This window comes from Helicoverpa armigera, chromosome 10, assembly GCF_030705265.1.
Source record: "Helicoverpa armigera isolate CAAS_96S chromosome 10, ASM3070526v1, whole genome shotgun sequence".
NCBI classification, from domain to species: Eukaryota; Metazoa; Arthropoda; class Insecta; order Lepidoptera; family Noctuidae; genus Helicoverpa; species Helicoverpa armigera.
Genome location: NC_087129.1, coordinates 4,519,408 through 4,534,653, shown reverse-complemented (window position 1 = coordinate 4,534,653; position 15,246 = coordinate 4,519,408). Strand labels below are relative to the sequence as shown.

Genomic DNA, 15,246 nt, shown 5'->3' with positions numbered 1-15,246 from the left:
TTACTGAGGACGGGAGTAATTAAAAGGGAGATAATAAGCTTCGCGGGGCGAAGTATATTATATTTTTAATTAATAGCATCATTTGTGTGAGTTTAGGTGTGAAGATTATGCCGTCCCCTGTTACTGGATGTAATTGGCTTTTAGCTACCGTATCAATAAATGTTAATTGCGTACTAGAGAAAGTTCTACGATACATAGTTATTTTCGTAGCGATTCGTAGCACGTTTATTTGGTTAATTACTAATTCCAATTGAAGTTTCATGGGATTTTTAAAAATTAAACACAGAAGCCAACATGAGATAAAAACAAAACGTTTTAATTTACGATTATTATTTATAGTAATTATTTATTACTACGATCGTCGCTACGAATTCCAATAAAGATACTTCTATTCTAATAGGTTTTTATACTTTTTGAATTCACGCCATCTACACAGCCGAACATGAAAATACGTATATTCGTTCGCTTCTAACCCACCCTTATGAAACTACCCCGGCGGCGCACGCGTCGATCTAACGCCATCTGCGGACTTTTTATAGAAATGTCCGTTGCTTAGAGCGAGTATCGATTCTAGTTTCCGATAGTCTAAGGGTTGAGTATAGATGTCATGACTGAGCTGGTTTAAGGGTAGTTTTGTGTATGCGGCAGCTTGGGAATGTTTGTGTATGTGTGCGTGAATGAGAAATGTTCTTCGAGTAGGTAGGTATGCCGTTTGTAGTCTGATTTTGGTTTTGGTTTGATATTTTTGCTTATGCGACTTGACATAATACATTTGTACAGTTACTTTTCAGTGACTTTATTTTAGAATAGTTGATGCAGATTGTAATAGCATTTTGATTTTATTTTCTTAAGTTCGTTAATTAAGTCATCCCAGTTTCATAATAATTTTGAGTACTGAATAAATACCCTGACAACTACATCTTCTTAATGGTGTAGAAAGTTAAGAACCATTAACATGTACAGAAGATAAATCGATACAATAACTCCGCCAGGGTATATTATTATGAATATTTATAAGAAAACTCTTAGTCTTGTTCCCATCTAATGAGTAACAATAAATAATTCTTTGCACATGATTCTATTTCATTTATGTTTAGACTGTTAATGTCTAAAGAAATTGATATTCATTGCTTATTTAAATAAACAAACCAGTGTCTATTTAATAAAGCCGTAAGCATTTTGATTACCATATTCTTATATTGGCATCACTTTGAAATACCTATTTATAGACATTATCTTTCCAGATGAAATAATAGGATTGTCCTGTAAATAAGCATCGGTACCTACCTATTGTGTACGTAGTATTATTAGTATGCCAAATATACCTAAATAAAAAATATCAAGATGTTTTAAGCTTAACTACACCTTGTTTCGCATTTCCTCCATTTACAATGGTGATTTAAATATAAATGACTAAAATAATGTTACACCCATTTTTTTATCCCATTTTATATTATGTATTGTTAAACCTAACACTCTAACAAAAATATAAATGAAGCTACCTTAATCAAAACACCCGCGATTTTTCTACAAATATTCATACACTTGCGGCCACAAAAATAGGGTGCGTTACACACAGGTGACGCAGGAGTCGGTCAGTGTCGCGCGTACACCTGCCACGATCTGCCGACGCTGAGATCAGTTCACACGCGCGTGAGAGATTCACATCACTATAGTGAAAACTGCAAAAGTTTTCACTAATATTCATACACTTTTCTTAGTTCGTATGTACTTTCTAAGTATATCTTGGACACCAATGGCTGATAAAAACATCTTGAGGAAACCTGGACTATATAGTCTGAAATCACCAACCTGCATTGAGCAAACGTGCTAAACGCTCAATCCTTCTCCGTGTGAGAGGAGTCCTTTGCCCAGCAGTGGGACGATAAAATGCCTTTAACGAATTAGTACACTTGTAGCCACAAAACTAGGTGGCGTTACATACAGGTGACGTAGGAGTCGGTCAGTGTCGCGCGTACACCTGCCACGATCTGCCGACGCTGAGATCAGTTCACACGCGTGTGAGAGATTCACATGAGTATAGTGAGAACTGCAAAAGTTTTCACTAATATTCATACACTCACTGTTACAGCCTTTTTTTTTATTAAGCGTTAATCACTAGTCTTGCTCATTGCGGGTTGGTGATTTCAGACTATATAGTCCATGTTTCCTCGAGATGTTTTCCTTGACCTTTTTATCGGCCATTGGTGTTTAAGACATACTTAGAAAATACATACAAAACTTAGAAAATTTGCATCGTTACTTGATTTCATACACTAGTAGCCACAAAAATAGGGTGCGTTACACACAGCTGATGTAGGAGTCGGTCAGCGTCGCGCGTACACCTGCCGCGATCTGCCGACGCTGAGATCAGTTCACACGCGTGTGAGAGATTCGCATGGCAATAGTGAAATCGGTTTTTTTTTACTTTGATGGTTTAAGGAAAAAAAATGATAATGACTTAAGTCCTGAGTTTAAGGGTAATTAAATAGGAGACCACTAGTGAACTCTTGCATATAACTTGATATGTACACTGAATGAATGGATTCAGTGCCTAAAATGATGTTTTTTTTTTTTAATATTCAGCTTTGTTTGTGCATTAGTGGCGATTATGTAAAACCTGCGTACCTACTGAAGTCGTAAAGAGAAAAATACAGCTAATAACCTTACAACTTTGTATTCTAATCTACCTCAGAGCCGACTAAGAACTTAAAGAGCGGCTTGTAAACTATAAATATCAAAAGATCTAACATTATAATGAGAGTAAGCCATCAAATAAAGTGCCATTGGCGACTCACTGGGCTAGGTTACGCGTGAACGTCATCAGTGCATCACTGCACCTGCCCACGCATTGCACTCACACACCAAACGACAACGTCATTTACTACAAATATGTTTTGAGAAAATCAACTCAAACGGTTTGCTAACACCGTAGTAGCTAAGTGCTACGCCGTAGATGTTACGTAGTAGTTACGAAACTACTAACTACGACTGGCACTTGTACATACATATTTCTGCATATTAAGATGACGTTGTCAACCCAAATATATATTTACTCTTAATAATGAAATTGTAATTGAATAAACATTATGCACTCAATATTTTTATGCAATGCACCTCGCGGTATCCCAAAAAGTTTACATGGTTCATTTAATAAAACAAAACCTCCGAGACAGTATTAATAACGCAATATCGTCTCCGATCGGTTTACAGCGTCTATTCTCTATAACGACTTCTAAATAGACGACGTGAACAGAGCTCGTCTTCCGAACATGGTAATGGACGGGATAATTACGCGCAACGACGTGCAACAATAGCGGCGCGAGCTTACCGCTCTATGGCATAATAAGCGCCGGCGTATTGTGATCAGCGCAACAAGTAGCGCGCGGGCGGTGGGGCGCGTGCCGCGCGCGCGCCGGCCCCTCGCCCCCCTCCCCGCCGCCGGCGCGCGCGCTACTTAGCGTCGGGGGTGCGCGCCACCTCCGCCAATCCACCGGCGACCTCCGCGCGGCACAGACAAGTGCTCTCTCGATACACACTCCTAGTTCACTCGTACAATCGCAATGCCGATGGCGGCTATTCACACGTACCAAAATCTCGGTGTTGATCAGAAACTGACGCACCTTCAATCCCAGGCTCCTCGGAGATTAGCACCTGCTCCAGTGGACCCTAACCGCTGCAAGAAGAAGTCTTATCTTCATCAGCCCTACCCGACCCAGCCTGCCTCCGTAGCACGCAGGAACGCTAGGGAGCGGAATAGAGTGAAACAAGTAAACAATGGTTTTGCGGCACTACGTCAACACATTCCGTCAGCTGTCTCCGCAGCTCTGGCTGGAGGAAGGGGATCTTCAAGAAAGTTGAGCAAAGTGGATACTTTGAGACTGGCGGTGGAGTATATCAAAAGCTTGAAGCGGTTATTGGAGGAGAGCGATGAGGGTTGCTCCGACACGCAGTCAGGAATTGTCCTAACATCCAGTGGGCCGCACACACCACCACTCTCCGAAGAGTCTCACTCACCAGCCCCCTCCTTTGTGTCGGAGAGCTCAGCGGGCCCGAGCTGTCACGACGCGTATGACTCCTACGAGCCCATGAGTCCGGAAGATGAAGAGCTTCTAGACGTCATATCGTGGTGGCAACAACAGTGATTGGAGGTGAGTCTACAACCTTGTTTACTTTTCATTTTATTTTATTTTTAAGTTAAATCTGTGTGCTAGATACCTATATTTTATCACCATGGGTTGGAAACCTATATTTTCTTTGAGATTATCACGCACGATAATTTATGAATGAATCCTAAGTGTGTTAACTTAACCTTCAAAGTTTTGATAATGATAGTCTTATCACTGTGTTTGCTTTCGTCGCGCCGTTTGTTAATATAAGCTTCAAAGTTATCATTTTTTTATTAGTCGCTCATTTGTTAAAGCTAGTTTGGTAGGTAAACGTTTTAAGCTTATCATAATTTTAAGGGCAAAAAATAAATATAGATTTATTCACGCTAGCAAACTTCGCATAGAGTCAGGTAGTTACGGCTTATAATATTTTTTACCCTGATACGTTAGTCACGGTTGCTTTAGGGACCGCGTCTTTTATATTGCACAATTTGAATGAAGATTCACCTTCATCCTAAGCAAAAAGTAAACACATCAACCATTATGACTGAGCATTGAACCGTACGATAGACTTTATCTTTTCATTGTAGAATTAGAAGGACACAATGGCACGTCTGCAACAATGGCGAACGTTAAAATATGTCGCTTTATAAAAGCTCAAAGCTAGGTAACATTTTTTATGATCCAAGGTAGATTTTTCTATTTCAAGTTGTAAAAGATAGTAGCGACCCGCATTCCACCTTCTTATTTGCTTCAATAGCCGAACAGCAATTACTTCTAACAATCTTGTGGTTCGCCCCGCATGTAGTGGGAAAATTGCACATAAAAGTGATCTATTCTAATAATAAGTAGCCATAACAGATGACTCCTGTTCCCAAGTGGAAACATGTTTGCTTTTTCTTGATAACTCTCAAGTTAATGCGTTTCGTCCGGTCAGCGAGAGTGTTTTGCCAAAAAATCGCCATATGGTCCATCCTAATAGATTAAGCAGAACCGGTAGCGCCGCGACTAAAAACAAGATTGAATCGCGCAAAAAACGTTTTGAGACGCTTCGTCGACTATTAATTTATTGTACCGGAAGACGAAATCTCAAGAGGAAATAGAAGGGCGGCGAGCGAAGCACACGTGTTACAATATTTGCTAAGCTCTATGCAAACATATGGCGATACCTAGCACTGTTCATGGGAATTGTATAGCGTCACGAAGCTCGATAGCCAGCATTCAGAACTTAGATTACCTGTTATTGCCAATACTTATTTACTTTTTACTTCAAACATTTCAAATATGCTTTTCCTTTTTCCCAGGAACCGTACGTTGCGGTGATCAAAGTGCGGCCAATCAGCGGCTTGGTGATTATGAAAAAACGAGTAATCCTCAAGAGGGACCCGAGCATCGGAGCGCGAGGGCTCCGAGAGAACCTCTAATTAAGCGCAATCAGTATATTCCTAATGAGAGGGGATAATGGTGGACTGTAACGACCCCATCGATGCATTCCGCCGAGCGACGGAACACCGAACGAATGCCCCCACTGCATTTCCCACATCGACGGAATAGCACTAAGAAGACTGAATCGATCATTTATTTGTTCCACTTAAGCATTTAGTTATTATGTAAGTGATTCACACAACGCTGTGCCTTAGCGTAGCCTTACGTATTACTACTTCCAGTTTAGTGTGTAAGATTTACAATTGTTCATAATTGTTATCTAGTCATTAGTCTTTAAGTTTAGTTTATGTTCAGATTTTGAAACGGCACTGAGTACCTTGTTTTGTATTTCAGTCCGTACATTTTGTAAAATAAGAATTTTGAAAATCTTGAGACAAAGACTTGTTGTGTACATAGATAAGTTAGCACCATAAGACAGATTCCTAATATTATAAGATTTTTATGAAATAGTTATAAAAAATACCAGTATTCAACCCATCGGTTGTTGTCTGTAATTAAATACATTTTTATAAAGATACTACACATGATTTTTATTCCTCGCTTCATAAAACCGCATCACAAAAATATGAAGCATAAGCTATAAATAATAAAACCAGGCAAATAGGCCAATATTGGCTATAACAGATTGTAGCAAGATGCTAAGAATAGAATCAAAATTGCACTCATAAATCTAGGCATACCTTCGACTAATTTATACGATAAAATATTCCTATTTTAAGCGCATGGTGCTAATAAGCGTAAATGAACAAGCGTGATTTATGCGCCGTACTTTACAGACTTACATAGACACAGTACCTCTCGTAACTTTACTAATATACTAAAAAACAGATACTAAGGACTAATTGATGAAAATAATTAGATACCACATTTATTTTACGACTGAAGAAGGACTACTGATATACAGTCATGATAGAACGAATAAGATTATTATCTAGGTGTAGATAAAGATTCCTGGTACTCTATTTTTGACTTAGGAATTCAATGCGTAGGTTTTGTTATATGAATAACGGGACTGTGAAGTCCCACGAAGAATTACGCCAAGCCGCAGAGTATAGAAACACAAATAACTACTAGTTGGTAATGTTAGTATCCCATCGATTTCAACCACCAGAAGAACCTGTTTCTCTTAGTTAGCTCAGAATTGCTCAGAACGATAAGCAGCTGATACACTCCGTGTTTTCTTATTATCACCATCTTACAGAAGTTAATCTAAAATTCACACTTCCATTATTTATAGTCGTATTTGTCGAAGTCTTAACTCTAACTAAAACAAACAAGCAACTGTTCAATTACTTTTCTATAAATTATCACTCATTCAATTGACATCCATAACTTGGGAATGCCAATGCTTCATGTCTTTCAAATAAAAAATAATATGTATTATCTACAAAGGTACGAACATACAAACACACGGTACGTTGCGAAATTTAAAATAACAAAAGGTACTTTTCCACACGTGCCCCAACTCAGGTTACATTTTGCAAAAGAAAAATAATAACATAGCACTCGTTATTCACGAAATGGGGGGCCTAAGCATGCTTTGGTGCATTTAATTTGAAAAAGACAATTCGTACTGCAACTGGATCACGTCTCCGTGCCCGCCCATCGAAATCAAATTGCAATAGTAATTTTTGATAATGGAAGGGAAGCACGAACCATTATGGGTGGATATTTCCGTCGGGGTACTAATTGTTGGAACTTGTTTAAGTTCTATACAAGACGAGATCTGCTAGATATGACAGGAACTTGACGAACACACCTGTGGATTTGCGAATTGCTTTGTCGTTCACTCTAGTTAATTTTCTTAAGTATTAATTGGTGGTTATTATGCGCTGGCGCATCCGTTTGCAACAAACTTGTTTCTCATTATCTTGTCTGTCTTGTTGCATACCTAGTTCCTACGTCAGTTTGTATAGTCATTATCATATGTGGAATTTTAATTTTGAATTTATTGTCAAGTCGTAATTACTGCCAGCATTTTCTTCTAATTATACCTTCACATTTAAAATTTGATACAACTTCCTTATTTGTATTTTGTACCTGAAATAAATGTACCTAAGTACAAATATCATCCAATGTCTTCCCATTTAAGTATCTCACACAAAACATAATCCCAAAAAATCCTGAACTTCCAACTCCGACTCGAGTCACGTAATATCGCGGCAGCATCAAACGCTGCGCCCGCACCGCCCCGCAAACTTTGGCTTCGGCGTTCGGCGCGCGGCGACGGTGTCTCGTGCGCGCTCGGCTCCGCTCGTGCGTTTACGAGGCACGCGACCGTCGCGCGCGCAGCCTGAGCAGCTGCCAGCGTTGGTGACCACTTGCCCTGAACAGATTGCTTGGATGTGATGGAAATTATGAAATAGTTACACTTGATTTTGTTCAGGTTTTTATTGTTTTTATTTTTACATAATTTTGGTTATGTTCATAACAATTCTTTTGGCCCTTGATTAGAATAATAGAGTACCTACAGGTATTGTTACAAAATATGATGACATCTGCAGTGAGAATCAAAACAATACATTTCTGAGTCCATTTGTCATATTTGATATTGATAAATTGCATTCCCCATAAATATTTGTAAAAGCCTATTTCAGGAGTTATTGAAACTCAGTCAATCCACTAAATTATTTTAAACTTTTGGGAAACAATGGGACCGTAAATATAACCAAAATGTATTTGACCCCCACTTTCCGTTTCTCCGCTACCAATATGAGTTAAGCACCATAAAATAAAATTACCCGTCTTTTTCCCTCTTTACTGAAACAATTGCCTATCTGCTAACAATAAGTAGGTACTCACACTTTACATAGATGTACCCAAGTTATGAACTATATTAAAAACTGGACATAGAAAAAGTTGTAAATCCAAAAAAAAAACATTTCACAATATTCGAGCCAAGTGTTTCCAAGGGCCCAAAGGACCCCTGGCCTTGGCCGGTAGTGTTACGTTGCCGCCAATATGCGTGTGACCTAAATCCCTTGGCGGCGCGTACGCACAACATGCTGCTATTTCGGAATATCGATCAAGTTCAAGTGCCACTACAGTTGGTCGGTGTATTTTTTTTGCCCTTTCTTGAATTTTGATGTTGTGGTGGAAGCATGTTCAGAAACGTATCTTAACAATGTTTTTAAAAATATTATTCAAGTACAATCATAATGTAAAAGCAATAAATATAATATAAAAGATCATTTCAATAAAAATATAGCAGATAACGACATAAACGGTGGGACTGCAGATGAATGACAATTAGGTAATACGCACTATTTGTTTAAATTCTAAAGATACTTTCAAACACGCCGATCTCCTTTGAATTTGTAGAAGCAGCGATACAATAAAAATACTGGATTCCGAACGGGACGCACAAACTGTAATGTCCACAGATAATGTCCTATTCAATGACTATTTAATTAATCAGTCGGCATAGAGGTGCCATAAATTCAGGGTCCGCAATAAACCTCATTAATGGCCTTTAATGAATTGGAACTCAGTAGCAGGTAGTTTTATCTAAAATATCTCGAATAGCTCCGCCGAAATTCCTATAAAAATAACAGTTACGTCACAGGGTGTCATGTCACCGCTTTCACAAAGGCCACCCTTAAACTTTGCATTTAATTGCCACACACAAAAATGCGACCTTTACATTCTTTACGTTCTTTATAATGAGCCTAATATTTTTTATACACGAGTTCATTAAGAATATATTTTAACAAATAATATTAAACGATCAATACAATAAAAAGCAGAAGTTCAAACATTAGTCAATGGTTGTTATTATAATTTCATGTCTAATGGCGCTGCACTTGCAACATAAAAACTTATAAGTTGTTTGAAGCTGTGGAGTCGTGTTCATAAAATATTTTTTGTGAATAATGTGTATAAAAAAACATCGTCCACATTTTTGGAATAAATAAAATAAATGTTACTTTAATTTCTGTCGCTCAGTCATGAAATGAAAAGTAACGCAAGCTGCATGCCACGCAAAATTTTCAATTTCATGCATTTACCTAAATTATTATTTAATATTAAATTAACATACTCGTTACAGACATCAGTCACACCATTTAGAGCTACTACAGGTACTTGTGATGTATGTTAATATTTATGCTATGTGGGTAGTGAGTATTTTGTTAGTTATAAGATTGTCACCACCACCAAACTAGTCTGCCAATACACGCTGTGCTATCGAGACGTACGTTGTTTTATTCCGCTCCTAGCTGACGATTGACCTGCATCGATATATGCTTCAGTGGCGACGAGTTGTGAACTTTTCGCGTGTGAAGGAAAAAGTGTTAAACAATGACGATCGGAAAAATAGGCGAGTTTAACGTACACAACGACGATTGGAAACTATATATCGAACGGTTAGAGCAGTACTTCCTTGTGAATGACATAAAAGCCGAGTTACATGTGCCGACATTAATAACTGTTATGGGAGCAGAGAGCTATGAGTTGCTCGTCAATCTGTGTACACCGAATAAACCGAAGACGAAGACGTTTGAGCAGTTATCAGATATAATGGGCAAACATTTACAACCTAAACCGAGTGAACTCGCTGAGAGGTATAAATTCAGGCATAGAAAACAGAAGGAGGGTGAAACCATATCCGAGTATGTGGCGGTACTTAAGAAAATGTCGAAGACCTGCGAGTTCGGAAGTTGGCTGGAGGAAAGTTTGAGAGATCAACTGGTGTGCGGAATAGCAAGCGAGAATATTAGACAACGGTTATTCGCAGAGTCGAAATTGGATTTTGCCAAGGCGTATAAACTTGCCTCCAGCATGGAATCAGCCGAGAAGGACGCCGCTATGGTGGAAGGGTCTAAATCGGCAGCTGGAACTGACGCCACGTCGACGGTGACGTGTCAAGCGATAACGACGAGACGGCAGGCAACGGGCATGGCGGAGCGCGACGGGGAGCCGGGCGCGGGGAGGCGCGAGGTGCGCGGGCGGCGAGGCTCCCGCGAGCGGCGCGCGGGCCACGAGGCGGCGACGTCGGTGCTGAGCGAGCGGGCTCGGCTGGGGGAGCGAGCTCGGCCACAGCGGCCGTGTCGAGTATGTGGCGCGAACCACAATGAATCAACGTGCAAGTTCACAAGTTACGTGTGTCGAGTGTGCAACCGGCAAGGGCACCTGCGGCGGGTGTGTCCTAATATAGTGAAACAATATCAGGTAGACGTGGAAAACACTAGCAGGGACGAGGAGGAGGACAGTGACGAGGTAATTTTTGTTGATGTTTGTCGGTTGTCGATATCAAGTTGTAAACCTATTTATATAACACTTAACGTTCATAACAAAGACATTGCTATGGAATGTGACACAGGTAGTGCAGTGTCTTGTATTAGTCGCGAATGTTACGATAGACTATTCAGCGACCTTACCCTACAACCTTGCAAATTAACCTTAAGATATTACACTGGTGAGACTGTAAAACCGTTAGGTATCATAAGACCGCTAGTTCGTTATAAGAATAGAAGTGAATTTTTAGAATTGCTTGTGATCGAAAGAGGAAAAACTGTACTTTTAGGGCGACATTGGATAGCGGCATTAAAGATACAACTTCCGGATTTAAATTATGATGTGCATAAAATGGTGGAAAGTAATGATTACAATGTAACCTATTTCAGTTCCAAATATTGTAACGTGTTCGCGGAGGGACTCGGGCGGTTCACGGGCGGCGCGGTGAGCATTCACGTGCGGCCGGGCGCGCGGCCGGTGTTCATGCGCGCGCGCCCGCTGGCGTACGCGCTGCGCGAGCCGGTGGAGCGCGCGCTGGACCAGTTCGTGCGCGACGGAGTTCTCACCCCGGTCGAGCGGTCCGACTGGGCCACGCCGATAGTTCCAGTGGTAAAGAAAGATGGTAGCATTCGTATCTGCGCCGATTATAAACTGACCATAAACAAAGTTGTTGAAATTGATCGTTATCCGTTGCCTAGGATAGAAGATTTGTTATTCCGTCTCCGAGGGGGTGAGTACTATAGTAAAATCGATTTGTCTCAAGCGTACGCGCAATTCGAGCTCGACGACACAAAAGTATATACGGTGATAAATACCCATAAAGGTTTGTACATGTACAACAGATTAGTATATGGTTTAGCGTCTAGTCCAGGCATTTTTCAGAGGCGAATAGAACAATTATTTGCTGACATGCCGCGGGTGGGTGTCTTCTTAGATGATATAATCATAACAGGTAGTACGAAGGCTGACCATGTAAGCAATTTACATAAAGTCTTTCAACGGTTGCAGGACTACGGACTTAGAGTGAAGAAGGAAAAGTGCGTTTTCTTTGCAAAGTCCGTCTCGTATTTGGGTCACATTATTAGTAAAGAGGGTGTGCACACGTGTCCGGAGAAAGTTAAGGCAGTGTTAGAAACGCCGGCTCCTACCAATATCACCGAGTTAAGGGCGTTTATAGGCCTAGTCATGTATTATGCAAAATTTATTAAAAATATTAGTACAGTTCTCGCTCCGTTATATAATCTGCTTAAGTCGGGGATTAAGTATAATTGGAATGACGAGTGTGAGAGGGCATTCGTAAGAGTAAAGCGTCTTTTAGCGGATGGTGAGGTACTCGTTCATTACGATCCGGAGCTACCGTTGATTTTGACAACGGACGCGAGTAGCGTGGGCGTGGGCGCAGTCATATCGCATGTGACGGCGGACGGCGAGCGGCCGGTGGCGTACGCGTCGCGCTCACTCACGCCTGCGGAGCGAGGCTATGCACAAATAGATAGGGAGGCTCTTGGAATCATATTTGGTATACGAAAGTTTCATCAATACCTTTATGGTCGTCACTTTACACTAAGAACTGATCATAAACCTTTAACACATATTTTTGGTGATAGAACGGGTATTCCGGTGATGGCTGCTTCACGACTACAGCGGTGGGCGGTACTGCTATCGGGTTACAATTACAAGATTGAGTACATTACTTCAAGTAAAAATAGTGCAGATGCCTTGTCACGCCTGCCGTGTGAGAATAGTTTTTCTGGGAAACCAAGAACAGAAAGTACGTATGTTAACTTTGTTGAAAATTTTTTACCCCTTACTAGCAGTGATATCAAGCAAGTGATAGCCAGGGATAGGATACTTGCTAGGGTAATGTTATACATACATTCGGGTTGGCCGCCAGTTTGTCCTGGTAGTGATGAGATTAAACCGTTCTTTGCTAGGAGAAACGACACAAAATACATAGGTACAGAAGTCAATCTACATACAAAGCGCGTTCGAGTCACGCAGACAAAGGTGTCTATGTGTGCGTGTTCACAGACGCGCTGTCTCAAAACAACTCAAAACAGTGCGAGCGCGGCTGCCGCTTTCTTGAGATAAGCGCGTCACACAAAGGTAGATAAATGTGCACGCGTTGTGATACCTACCTAACTGTAATTTGACTGTAATATTTTTAATTTTAATAACAAAAGAAAAAGTAATAATGGAGCAACAAAATTCGTATTATAATTGAACAAGTTGACGGTTGTTTTATACAACAATAAACAGTGAATTTTCGTTTTTTTAGCCTGCCGTATTACCTATAATATGTACCTACTTATTTTCTCATATTTCGATGGTTCGTTTAATAAACGCAGTAGGTAGGTACAGTTAGGTGGGTAGGTAAGCACCCCGGCGGCGGCCTCTGGCCCAATGCCGTAATAAGTTTTGCTAGTGTCGACCCAGGCGAACCTGCCTACCTACCCTCAAAGATTATTGCTAGTAGGAGTTGATAATTTTGTGATCATGGCGAGACTATGTTGTAAGGTAGACGAAATAAAACTCGCACATCAAGTTTTCTGTAGGTAGAAGCAAGCTTAGATCAGGGACTGTACCAACCCATTACATACAAAAATATTTTTTTCACAAGTAAAGAGTAGGGTATATGTATGAATAACAAAATTATAAATTGCGGTTTCTGAAAAACGGTATCTCGTTCAAACAAATTTCCGTGAAAGTGTTTATTAACCTCTTGTATGCCACATTAAATATTTTATTATTATTGGTTTATATTTCATTTTTCCTGTTTTATTCTCAACAATACATCAAATAATTAGATACGAGTACCACTACCACGTTAGTTTTATGCGCATAAAACAGTTGACAACCCTAGCGCGACCGCCGAGTTTAGGCATGAAAAGTGAAGTACATACATGAGATTGACTTCTGTACCTATGTATTTTGTGGAAACGAGTTATATGTGGAATGCGGGTGCATAATGTGGGGATATCGCATGGTGATTCCACAAGCATTGCAAGGTAAATTATTACAACAATTGCATAGTAGCCATATGGGCATTGTAAAAATGAAAAGTATGGCTAGGAGTTACATATGGTGGCCTAACATCGATAAAGATATCGAGGACGTAGGTAAAAGCTGCGAGACATGTGCGGCGGAAGCGAGCGCGCCCCCACGAACTGTTATCCAACCATGGCCGTATTATAATCAACCGTGGACTAGACTTCACATTGATTTCTTGGGCCCATATCGAGGTATGACATTCCTAGTATTGATAGATTCGTCTTCAAAGTGGTTAGAAATATTCGAAATGTCGCGGACCAACGCGTCTAATGTTATTAAAGTGTTGCGTGCGACTTTTGCGAGGTTCGGGTTGCCGGAACAGTTGGTATCAGATCAGGGACCACCTTTTACTAGTTCAGAATTCAAATATTTTCTTTTGCAAAATGGTATCAGGCAGTATTTTTCACCCGCTTATCATCCGTCTTCAAACGGAGCTGCAGAAAATGCAGTTAACATTTGTAAACGCGCGATAAAAAAAGCAATCAGAGATGGCGTGGATGTAGACACAGCCTTGCAGACGTTTTTACTAGCGTACAGAAACACAGTGCACAGCACCACCGGTGAGACGCCCGCTATGTTGTTGCAGAAACGGACACTACGTTCTAGGTTCGATTTGTTGCGAACGGAACGTTCAGTAGGCATCAGAGTACACGATGCGCAGCAAAGACAAATCGATTCATCGGGTGGGGTCCCGCGATCTTTTGACGAGGGAGACCCTGTTTGGATGAGGGATTACAATTCCGCAAACAAATGGGTCAAAGGTTCTATTACAAACGTGGATAGTACTCGTAGGTATATGATAGCAAGGGATAACGGTCAATTAGTCAAAAGGCATGTAGATCAGATACGGCGCCGATCTCGGCTATCGGTTGGTGGACCGAACGCGGAAGAAGAGGGAACAATAGAGGGTGAGAGCTCCGTAACGCAGGTTGGAGACAACTTAATAAAGTCGGGGAAGAATGAGCATGAACGCAGTGATGAATGTGTGAGTGAAGAAAGTAAGTCGAATTCGGGGATGAACGAGGAAGTACGGGGTAGTGTTTGTGGTCAGCCGTCTGATCAATCACCTGGTATATCGGCTCAGCCGCAAGCAGGGTACCCAAAGCGAACCCGAAAACCGGTCATTAGATTTCAGTGAATTATAACTTATGTATTTGCAAAATTATTGTAATTTAAGAAGGGAGGTGTGATGTATGTTAATATTTATGCTATGTGGGTAGTGAGTATTTTGTTAGTTATAAGATTGTCACCACCACCAAACTAGTCTGCCAATACACGCTGTGCTATCGAGACGTACGTTGTTTTATTCCGCTCCTAGCTGACGATTGACCTGCATCGATATATGCTTCAGTACTTAAGGATTCAGTAAGCGCATTTCGCCTTTTTTAAATCGAGCCACGCTTTG

At 40.6% G+C, this 15,246-nt stretch overlaps 3 protein-coding genes across 3 annotated transcripts; all 3 read left to right on the top strand.

The window, feature by feature from the left end:
• Nucleotides 1–3,488: 3,488 nt before the first annotated feature.
• Nucleotides 3,489–6,075, top strand: LOC110371815 (achaete-scute complex protein T3). The gene is made up of 2 exons (XM_021328215.3): nucleotides 3,489–4,151; nucleotides 5,414–6,075. Exon 1 carries the CDS (start codon nucleotides 3,564–3,566, stop codon nucleotides 4,143–4,145), a length of 582 nt encoding a protein of 193 aa, XP_021183890.2. The 5' UTR covers nucleotides 3,489–3,563; the 3' UTR covers nucleotides 4,146–4,151; nucleotides 5,414–6,075.
• A 3,570-nt stretch (nucleotides 6,076–9,645) lies between these two features.
• On the top strand, nucleotides 9,646–11,326 carry LOC135117411 (uncharacterized). The gene is made up of 2 exons (XM_064036647.1): nucleotides 9,646–10,772; nucleotides 11,180–11,326. Exons 1-2 carry the CDS (start codon nucleotides 9,855–9,857, stop codon nucleotides 11,192–11,194), a joined length of 933 nt encoding a protein of 310 aa, XP_063892717.1. The 5' UTR covers nucleotides 9,646–9,854; the 3' UTR covers nucleotides 11,195–11,326.
• Nucleotides 11,327–14,088: 2,762 nt separating this feature from the next.
• LOC135117404 (uncharacterized protein K02A2.6-like) lies at nucleotides 14,089–14,979 on the top strand. The gene has a single exon (XM_064036627.1). The coding sequence runs from the start codon at nucleotides 14,089–14,091 to the stop codon at nucleotides 14,977–14,979; it is 891 nt and encodes a 296-aa protein (XP_063892697.1).
• Nucleotides 14,980–15,246: the final 267 nt, after the last annotated feature.